The 10,200-nt window shown below is 60.4% G+C and overlaps 1 protein-coding gene across 1 annotated transcript in view; it reads left to right on the top strand.

Moving 5' to 3' along the window:
* The window catches only part of GGT1 (gamma-glutamyltransferase 1), a 10,920-nt gene extending 2,544 nt beyond the window's left edge, over positions 1 to 8,376 (top strand). Inside the window, exons 5-13 of the mRNA XM_007451031.1 lie at positions 2,425 to 2,617; positions 2,849 to 3,006; positions 3,947 to 4,096; positions 4,502 to 4,638; positions 6,972 to 7,159; positions 7,340 to 7,467; positions 7,562 to 7,674; positions 7,747 to 7,860; positions 8,199 to 8,376. Coding sequence (XP_007451093.1) covers positions 2,425 to 2,617; positions 2,849 to 3,006; positions 3,947 to 4,096; positions 4,502 to 4,638; positions 6,972 to 7,159; positions 7,340 to 7,467; positions 7,562 to 7,674; positions 7,747 to 7,860; positions 8,199 to 8,345 — 1,328 coding nt within the window. The 3' untranslated portion in view covers positions 8,346 to 8,376. The remainder of the gene's footprint in view (positions 1 to 2,424; positions 2,618 to 2,848; positions 3,007 to 3,946; positions 4,097 to 4,501; positions 4,639 to 6,971; positions 7,160 to 7,339; positions 7,468 to 7,561; positions 7,675 to 7,746; positions 7,861 to 8,198) is intronic.
* The last annotated feature ends 1,824 nt before the right edge of the window (positions 8,377 to 10,200 follow it).

The raw sequence follows: 10,200 nt of genomic DNA, 5'->3' as shown, positions 1-10,200 counted from the left end.
AAAGAGTGATTACTATTACAACAGCTTGCATGTGCCGGGGTCCTGGGGCCAGCACTCTGCTCAGCCCTTTTCACCGATGAGCCCCTTGAATCCTCCCTGTACGCTTGGCAGGGGGAGCGTGGTGTTGATTCCCATTTTACAGGTGGGGATGCTGAGGCCCAGAGAGGTCATGTAAACTGATTAAGGTCACACAGCTGGATGGTGGTAAAGCTGGGATTGAACCCAGGCTATCTAAACCCTGGGTTTTTAAAGGGCATCCAAGTCATTCATTCGTTTGTTCATTTGTTCATCTGTGGGGATAGCTCTCTAGAGTATGGGAAGGAGTCTCTTTTTTCTAACCTGTCCTTAAGCCAGGAAGGAAATCCCTGCAACTCCCTAGGCAGCCAAGGGAAATCAATGGTCACCAGGGGGCGCCCCTGCAAGGACCCCAGTGGATTGCAGGATGAGGTTGGAGGGAAGGAGGGGTGGGGATTAAAGGCCATAGTGGGTCTGAACCCCTCCTGCAGGCTCTGCAGGACCCCTCCTGCAGGGGGAACCCTGTGTAGGGTGCTGAGAGCAGCCATTTTGGAATCCCCTCCAACACAGTCTTTGAATTTTTACCCATTGGGAAACTCAGTGTAAAAATGAAATTATTCGGAGTGTGAGATTGTGGGAATCTTACAGACTTAGCATCTTTGGATGCTTGGAATTCACATATTTAACTAGGGCTTGTTGGGCACCTCCTACAGCGTCAGGGGCTGTTCCCTAAGCCAGTAGAAACAAAGGTAACAGGTGAAATGCACATTCCAGGTGGAACAGGGAGAGATAGCCCACATGGGTGTGCCATGTGCCACAGCACTGCCTGGGAAGCAGAGGTGGGAAGGGTTGGAGGGCTTGTGGGTTCATCAGGTGCCCTGGTCAGGGCATGTGAGCAAAGACCCAGAGGCTGGGGCTGGGGGCAGCCGTGGGGGTGTCTGGGGGAAAGAGGAGGACACAGGGTCAGGTAGAGCCGCCCAGGTCATGTTGGACCTCATGGGTCATCATGTCTGAGTGAGGTAAAGGTGTTCCCTGAGTCGAAAGGGAGACCTGGGTGGATCTGGCCGCTTTCTGATGGGAACCCCTCAGGCTGCTGTGAAAGAGGAGGAGCAAGTTACCTGCCCGTCAGGTGGCCCATCAGGATGTCACAGTGATAACCCAGGAGTCTCGGGTGAGTTGGGGTCTCAGGTCTGCACCTGGAAGGACAGGGCGACCCTTACAGAGACTGGCAAGGTGTTAAGTTTGAGAAGCCTTTTTCAAGTGGGCAGGTGCATCCTCAGATCTGGCCATCAGGGGAGCAGGCTGAAGAGTCAGTTTGGGAGTTGTCAGCGTGTAATGGACCCTGCAGCCTGACATGGAGGAGGGCACCAAGAGCCGGTGCAGACAGAGGAGAGGGCAGGGAGATGCAGAAGTGACGCAGGAAGAGAGAGTGATGGGCCAGGTAAGATGAGAAAGAGACCCTGCAATGGCAGCGTGGGGGTCACTGGTGACCTTGGTGAGAGTGTGGCATGAGAGCCTGATTGACCAAGGTCAGGGCAGCGCTTATTTAAGGGGGAGGAATTGTGTGCTGGGTGTCAAACCTTCCGGGATGTGCCAATGTCGTAACAACCTGGCTCTTGGAACCTCATGCCCCACTTCAGGGTGGGAGAGGCAGCTCGAGAGCTGCAGCCGCCAAACCTGGGAGTGCCCCGCTACCCTGCATCTCAGGGTTGAAAGCAGGAGGGTGCCTGGGAGCCGAGGCTGTGGCTGAAACTTTCTGGGTCAGTGCTGGCTTTAGGGTGCAGCAGGGGCAGTGAGGCCTAGTGGGGAACCAGGGTCCAGGGCTCTGTTTCCAGGGGAATCATGGCTCCTCAAAGGACAGTGCTGGGAAACAAAACTCTTTATGGTCAGATGGGGAAACCGAGACCCAGAGAGGGGACAGGGCAGGGGTTTGGGCTCAGGTCCCAGTTGGGACAATGGAAGAGAGGAAGAGAGGCCCTTGCTTTGGGACCAGCCCAGCCTTGAGAGTGGCCTGGGCTTGCACTGGGGCCTTTGGCAGGTTTTGGAGGAACACTTGAGTCTTATGGGATGAGGGGCCTCGTGGCCCAGGAGGCTCAAACTGAGAGATGGTGAGGTCTGGCTTCCTTATACTCTCGCTGTGCAACCGTGGGCCTGGCACAGGATTTCAGACACGGTGGCACCTGCGGAGACAGGCATCCAGGCCTGGGACAGCGGAACCCAACACACGTGCTACCGCCCCTCCCTCCTGTGCCCTCATCAGACAGCCGAGCTGAGCCACACTCATGCCTGCTGAGTCCAGACGTGACCTCAGAAATCTATGTCCTTCCTGGGCCTCACTGATCCCACCTGGGGGATGTGCCTGGAACGTCCCCCGTGTGGAGCCACTAGCTGTGTCCCTCTCCTTCGCAGGCGGGCTGTCGGTGGCGGTTCCAGGCGAGATCCGCGGCTATGAGCTGGCACACCAGCGGCACGGGCGGCTGCCCTGGGCTCGCCTCTTCCAGCCCAGCATCCAGCTGGCCCGCCAGGGCTTCCCTGTGGGGAAGAGCTTGGCGGGAGCCCTGCAGAGAAACCAGGCTGCTATCCAGCGGCACCCCGAGCTGTGGTACGTCTGTGGTCCCTACTGGTGGGCGAGAGTGGGTGGCACTTTCAGGAACTTGCGCTGAACGAGGGACCAAAGCCCTGCCTGTTCTGAGCCTGGGGGTGGGGTCCCGGCCCCACCTGGGCTGGATTCTGTGGACAGGGGCACCCCATCCTTTGTTCTCATGTGTGTGTGTGAGTGGGGTGGCTGAGTCCGCCCCACCTGCCTGCCTCACGGGAGCCCCCTCTGCCCCAGCGAGGTGTTCTGCCGGGATGGGAAGGTGCTGCGGGAGGGGGACCGAGTGACCATGCCTCGGCTGGCCGACACCTACGAGACGCTGGCCTTGGAGGGCGCTCAGGCTTTCTACAACGGGAGCCTCACGGCCCAGATTGTCAAGGACATCCAGGAGGCCGGTGAGCGGGCGATCTCAGGGGCCTGGGCCCAGGAACTCCACAGCGGGAACACTGAGCCTGGGGTCCTTGGGTCCTACCTGGCCTGGACACTGGGCCCTCAGGGAGTGTCTGGCAGGGGAGGGTCACAGATGTGTCTGCAGTTAATGACAGGCCACACAGATCCACAGCTCCTGGTTAAGTCAAAGCTGAGAGAAACCCTGCAGTCCAGGAGAGAAAACCCTGGTGGGGGGAATGCAGGTGTAGGCAGGAGCCAGGGTTGGAGAAGCGCTAAAGTACAGACCCTGAAGGACTTCCTGGAGGAGGTGGTGCCTGAGCCACAGGTGAGGTTGGACTTTGTAAGCAGAGAGAACAGTTTGAGGCCTGGAGAGAAGGCTTTTATTTCTCCAGGAGGATCACAGGGGATGAGGGTGGGCTTGGTGAGCGAAGCATGGGAGGAGCTGCATGCAGCGCCTGCGGTTGGGAACTTGTGGGCAGGTTCTTGTAGGTTCAGGAGCCCCATGCTGCCTCTCCCTCACCCGGCCATGGCCTCTTCACGTTAGTTTTTCCAGTGTGTCAGGGAGGAGGGTGATTAGCGTGTTGACCTTTACCACTGACATCGGAAAATAGCCTGTAAATACTTGGTATTTCTGGAGCCATTTCCCTAGAGAATTAAGAGCTTCCCTCCCCCCATCCATTAGTCATAGGAGGAGGGGACTGGGGGGGGGGCGGAGGAGGTAGGGGAAGTGGTGGATGGGAGCAGATATCTCCCACTTAGAGAAGATCCTCTGGCCGCCAAGAGGACAGACGACAGACCCAGAGGCCAGTGGGGCAGCAGGTGGAGGGCGCTGGCCTGGACCTGGCCAGGGGAAGGTGGCACCGTCAGGGAGGTCCGGGGATAGACAGGGCTCCCCGCTTGTTGGCCCCCCAGAAGTGTGCCCCATCTCTGTGTCACCCCATGCAGGGGGCATCGTGACGGCCGAGGACCTAAACAACTACCGCGCAGGGCTGATCGAGCACCCATTCAGCATCAGCCTCGGGGATGCCCAGCTCTATGTGCCCAGTGCCCCGCTCAGCGGGCCAGTGCTGGCCCTCATCCTCAACATCCTCAAAGGTCAGCTGCCCTCCACGGCCCTGCAGAGCAGCGTCCTGGGAGTGGGCACAGCCGTGTGAGGTCTCGGGGTCACGGGGTGGCTCTCAGTGCCAGAGTTCATGCTGGGCGGCCTGGTCCAAAGGGCACATCTGGCAAATCTGAGTGGTCATCTGTGACCCCGTGGACTGGGTAGCCCTGTGGCTGACATGTGAGGCCCAGACCTGGGGGACCCTTGCTTCCTTCCATCCTCTCCCGCCTCCCAGGCAGCCACTGCTGTTGGTTATTAAACGTCTCCCTTCTCAAGGTGAACCAGGTGGGTCAGGGAGGCGTGGACCACCCCCTCTCCAGGGCACTCAGCTGTCCTGGCCGAGCTGGGATGTCCCGGGGCCACCGGGACCACCAACCTGCCCGGCTCTGCCCAACCAGGGTACAGCTTCTCCCGGGAGAGCGTGGAGACACCTGAGCAGAAGGGCCTGACCTACCACCGCATAGTGGAGGCCTTCCGGTTTGCCTACGCCAAGAGGACCCTGCTTGGGGACCCCAAGTTTGTCAATGTGACTGAGGTAAAGGGCAGGGGCTGGCCTTCGATGGGTGGGGGGCCTACCATGGAGATGCCAGGAGGGCTTCCCGGGCCACCCCAGCCTCACTCAGCCTTTATTCATCTATTTCTGCCACTGACTTGCCCTCGGGCCTACTGTGTGCTAGGATGGACTGTTGACCCTGAGTCCTAGCCTCTGCCCCACAGAGCTCACAGGGTGGGAGAGACAGACTTGTCAGTGAGTGATAGTGCCCTCCTCTGCCACATTCCAACCTCAGGGCCTTTGCATGTGCTATGTCCTTGGCCTGGAAGGCTCTGGAGTGGTCAGTGCCGAGGTGAGGAATGCACAGGGGCATCACAGCCCTCAGGGGGGAGGGAACCAGTGTTCCAGGTGGGCAGAGGCCCCAGCCACATGTTCCCTGGTCACACCCAGGAGCTAACTTCCCAGATCCCCACCCAGGCCCTGCACTGCCCGACCCACCCACTCGCCAGGTGCCCCGGCTCCAGGCTGGACTTCCACCTCCACCCCGAACACATCCCTCATTACCTACTTGGGTCCCCCCCTCCCTGCAAGGTAGACCCGCAGACCCCCTCACACTGACCTGTGACCTCCCACAACTGCTCAGCAGCCCCTCTTCTCATACCTGGGGATGATTTTGCACTCACTGCTCCCCACATCAGCATCTGGCATCCCTGAGGTGGTGGAAGCCACTGCATCATGCCCCTCTTTGCCCTCCCTCCCAGCTGAGACTGGCCTTCTGCTCATCCACTCTCTGACTCTGCACGCCCTTCCTACACTGCTGCTCTCCCTCCTGGGTTCCCAGTCTGCCCTTTCTGATGGGTCATTTCCAAAAGAAGTGTATGGTTGTGGGTCCAGAGCCCTCCAGCTGCTGCCCCGTCCCTCTGCTCCCCATTGGGGCAAACTTGGCCACCACCTCCTCTCTGGAGCCCTCTCCCCTGGTGCCCGCCCTTCCTCCCTCCCTCCATACCTGCGCTGCCAGGTCCTGAGAGCAGCCTCCATTCCCCCTTCGGTCCACTCTCTGCAGCATCTCACCACGTTCACCAGCACCTCCCTCCCTTGACTTTTTAATTTGCAAGGTTATGGACGTTTCGGCACATTTCCTTCCTCTCTCCCCATCTCCATCCGTCTCCCCCTTGCTCTCCCTGTTTTTTCCTTTTTAGATGTCTGGTCGGCCTTTCCCCAAGGGTCCCATCCGTGTCTTGAGGCCCCCGGCCTGTCAAGCTCACACCTGCTGTTGCTGTCACGTCTGCCGTCTCTTAGCCTCAATGGACCCCCTGGGCTGTTTTGTTGATTTTAAGGCCCAGGGCAGTTGTCTTTTAGGATGTCCCAATTCCTGGATTCAACCCTGTTTCCTCGGAAGTAGATTCAGGCTGAACGTTTTCCCCTTGGATTAGTCACTTAATTCATGGGTGTTGCTGGAACCTTCTGGAGGCATTTCCTCTGCTCAGCCTCCTGCGCCCTGCCTTGCCCATGAACTCAACACATCAGGTGTGGCCCATCACCCACCTGAGACAGATTCTTCAGGGTCTGACGAGCTCCTTTCCCAAATCAGACTCCCAACCTGCCCCAGTTAGCGGCCACTATAGACTGAAGACTTGGGGCCTTTCTCCGTTCCTCTTTTCCACCTGGTGAGCCCCCAGCATCTCTCACTTGGTGGATATCATAGCCTCCCAGTTGAGTTTCACCCCCACACAGCTGCCGGAGGGATAACACCCACCAGCTGCTCACTCCTCTGCCCTAAGCACAGGTGGCTTTGAAGTCCTTATAGGGCTTGTAAGGACCTATGGGATCAGCCCCTGCTGGCATCTTCAACCTCTTCTCTCCCTAACCCCATTCACTGTCTGCGTGTCACTCACAGGCCTGGCTCAGGGCCTTTGCATTACCATTCAGGTGGCTTTTTCAGATATTACCTTCTCTGAGAAGCCCTCCCTGACCACTCTGCTCTCACCCCATCACACTCCACCCCCCTCACCTGGCTTGTTCTTTCCAGCACATCCCTGCCTGCCTTTGTCTTCCCTGCTGTGAGGGTGGGGACCTGCGTGTCTCTTCCCTGCTGATCCCCCAGTGCTGGGCATGAAGTTACAAGCTCCCTGAATGAATGAATGAATGATTGGATGCAATGATTGGGACTCTGAGGACGGACAGACATTCAGAGTTGCTGGACAGCAACAGAGACAGAGGCTGGGGAGAGGGGGTCAGACGGGCCACGTGAGACTTTGGGTGCAAGAGGGTTATGGTCAGAGCCATGGCTGGGGGCTTCCTGAGAGCTGCTCGCACAAGCCCATCCCCCTCCCCACCTCCCTCACCTCCTCAGGCCAGCTCTGGGGTCTCGGCAGGTGGTCCGCAACATGAGCTCCGAGTTCTTCGCTGCCCAGCTCCGGGCCCGGATCTCTGATGACACCACTCACCCGGCCTCTTACTATGAGCCTGAGTTCTACACGCCGGATGACGGGGGCACCGCCCACCTGTCCGTGGTCTCAGAGGATGGCAGTGCCGTGTCGGCCACCAGCACCATCAACCTCTAGTAGGGCTGCTGGGTGGCCGGGTGGGCCGGGGCTGCCTGCGTGTCCTAGAAGGGGGGCTCCACATTGGTAGAGTGCTTGCCCCCACCTCCCCAGGGAGCGTGTTGGCACTTTGGTGGGCACGTGGGGCTGGTGGGACGGGGCAGGGGTGGTCACAGCTCTCTGACCCAGCTGGTCTGCAGCTTCGGTTCCAAGGTGCTGTCACAGGCCAATGGGATCCTGTTCAACGATGAGATGGGTGACTTCAGCTCCCCCAACATCATCAACCAGTTTGGGGTGCCCCCCTCACCGGCCAACTTCATCATGCCAGGTGTGGGCACAGGGCTTGGGTGGGGAGGGGGCTGGTGTCCCAGCAGGCAGCTGACCAGCTCCTCTGTCCCCTCCCTCCCACCGGCCGGCTGTAGGAAAACAGCCGCTCTCGTCCATGTGCCCGGCGATCATCGTGGGTCAGGACGGCCAGGTCCGCATGGTCGTGGGTGCCTCTGGGGGCACGCAGATCACCACGTCCACTGCACTGGTATGTGCCACCTGCCTGTGCCCCCAGCCCCTTGCCCGCTGGGCTACACTGACCCTATCCCCTCATCTGCAGGCCATCATCCACAGCCTGTGGTTCGGCTACGATGTGAAGCAGGCGGTGGAGGAGCCCCGGCTGCACAACCAGCTTTTGCCCAACACCACAACGCTGGAGAAAGACATTGACCAGGTTGGGGGGTGGTGCTGAGTCACAGTGGGGGCCCCTGGGGATCCTGGAACAGGGCCTGGATCTCCTGTGTCATTGCGCATTGGACGATGGCTGCTGTCCTCTGCCTGGGGCAGATGACCCTCATGCCCGCTGCCTGGGCCACTTTGCACCCCATGCTCTGAGGGCCAGGCCACCTGCTCCGATGAGACCCAGTCGGCCCAGCTGCCCCCAACTTGCTCTTCGTGGCCACTCAGACAGAAATGGCACCACCTGTGTCTGTGGAAGCCATGCCCACACAGGTGTGGTTCACATGGTGTCTTGGGCCCCCGTTGAGGCCTCCCTCTCCCTCCCACCCCCAGGCAGTGGCTGCAGCCCTGAAGACCCGGCACCACCACACCGAGGTCACTCCTACCTTCATTGCTGTGGTACAGGCCATTGTCCGCACAGCTGGCGGCTGGGCGGCTGCCTCAGACTCCAGGAAAGGCGGGGAGCCTGCGGGCTACTGAGCGCTCAGGCAGGCAAGGTGGACCAGCAGCCCAGGGATGAGATGTCCGCTGGGGGTGGGGGGCTGGGAGTGGGACTTTGGGGGACATGCTTCCCCTGTGAGCGGCAAAGCAGTGCAATAAATGGGGGCTGTAGTGCCAGGCTCTGGGTGGTCTTGCCGGCCGGCTCCCAATTCCCTGGGCCTCAGCATCCTGTGTGAAGTGGGGCCACCTGGCAGGGAAGGATGGAGAGAAGGGATTCAGAGGTCTGGACAGCTCAAGTACTGGAGCCAGCCTCAGCATTTTCACTGGAACGGGGCAGGAGCTGGGCGTGCAGGGCTGGGGTGGGGGCCCAGGGTGGGCCATGCCAGGCACTGTTCTTCCTCACCCTGAGCCCCACGACGAGAGCCAGGCCGCTTCTTCCCTGGGCTGGGCAGCAGCGCTTCCCAGTGTGAGCCACCAGGGGGCGCATGGCCCCGGCGTTTCCTCCTGGGAGCCCTGGTACCTCTTCAGCCGGGCGGGTTTCCAGCCTCACCATAAGCAGCACACACTGAGGTGAAGCTGAGGTCTGGGTGGGGGTGGGATTGGGCAAGAGGCTGGAGCAAAACATGTTGGTCAGGGCCAGGCCCAGGGGGCTTTCCAAGCAGAAACCCAGAGTGAAACCCAAGCTGTGATCCATTCCAGAAGGAGGCCCAGTTCTCAGGGATCCATGAACTGGAAGAGGTCGCCAAATCCCCAGGGGTCAGGGCTTGGGCCAGCACCCCAGGGAGGGTGGCTCTGGGTGGGGGAGAACCACAAGACGCAGCATCCAGCCTCCCCCACCAGGGCCAGCCCCTCCCTCCCTCAGGGCCTCCTAACTCATCCTTTATAGACAGTTGTAACGCCCAAGGTAAGGTGCTGGGAAAGACCTGGGGAGGTGGGCAGGGGTGAGGGGGTCCCAGCACGACAGCAAGACATCCCCCTGCCTAGTGAGCACCAGTGGGGGCCCCTGAGGGCAGGGGCACAGGGCTAGGAGAGCCCAGGTTTGGGCTCTCCTTCATGAGGCAGAAAATCCTGATGCTTCCAAAGTGCCCACAGGGAAACAGGGTGTTGGTCTGCAGAGTGGCCCCATGTCTGAGCCTTGAGCCCTGGAGGGTGGCATCTTTGGGGTCCCTGGGGGATGGGGGGGACAAGATGGAGGCTGAGCTGGTGGGGTGGGAAGGTCTCTCCTCAGCCCTCATTTTAGCCCCAGAGGAAAGGCTGTGGCCAATTTGCAGGGGAGAAGACTGAAGCCTGAGGGGCGGGCCTTGCTCCAGCGGAGGTGGGGGCTGGCCTGGAACTCCCTGGGCCCCAGCACGTAGACAGGGTGCACCCCAGTTCCCCAGCCGTTATGGGGTTCAACTCCCCCCTGGGGCCTGGAGACTTGGCTTCCCCTCTCTTTCCCGCCCCTCATCTCCTGGACACGGATGTCCAGGGCCCTTCCTGGCTGTGCCTCCCTGATCGCACTTCTGGCCAGCCCAGCACAATGCCTGTTCCTTCCCTGGGCCTTCGCTCTAGCAGTCCCTGCACCCTGGCCTCTGCCTGACCAGGAAGGCTGGGGAGAGGGGACATTGTTCCACCCTGACCCCGCCGACCTCTCTGTCCCTGCTTCCTCCGCCTCCCGGGCTGGCCCTGGCCCAGGAATGCACTCTGGTTCCTGGTTGAGCAATGTCACTGTGGTTTGGGGATCCGGTGGGGGTGGTAGAAGGTGACCGCAGCCCTCCCCACCCCCCAAGGGTGCCCCAGTAGCCCCTCCAGCTCAGGCTGGCAGGGGCTTCGGACAGGGGGGCCTGGCAGGCTCTGTGGCTGTGCTGGCACGTGCCTCAGTTTCTCTGTTGTGCCAGAAGGGGTAAAGAGACCT

This window comes from Lipotes vexillifer, unplaced genomic scaffold, assembly GCF_000442215.2.
Source record: "Lipotes vexillifer unplaced genomic scaffold, Lipotes_vexillifer_v1.1 scaffold1783, whole genome shotgun sequence".
Lineage (NCBI taxonomy): Eukaryota > Metazoa > Chordata > Mammalia > Artiodactyla > Lipotidae > Lipotes > Lipotes vexillifer.
This window is presented reverse-complemented; position numbering and strand designations above follow the sequence as displayed.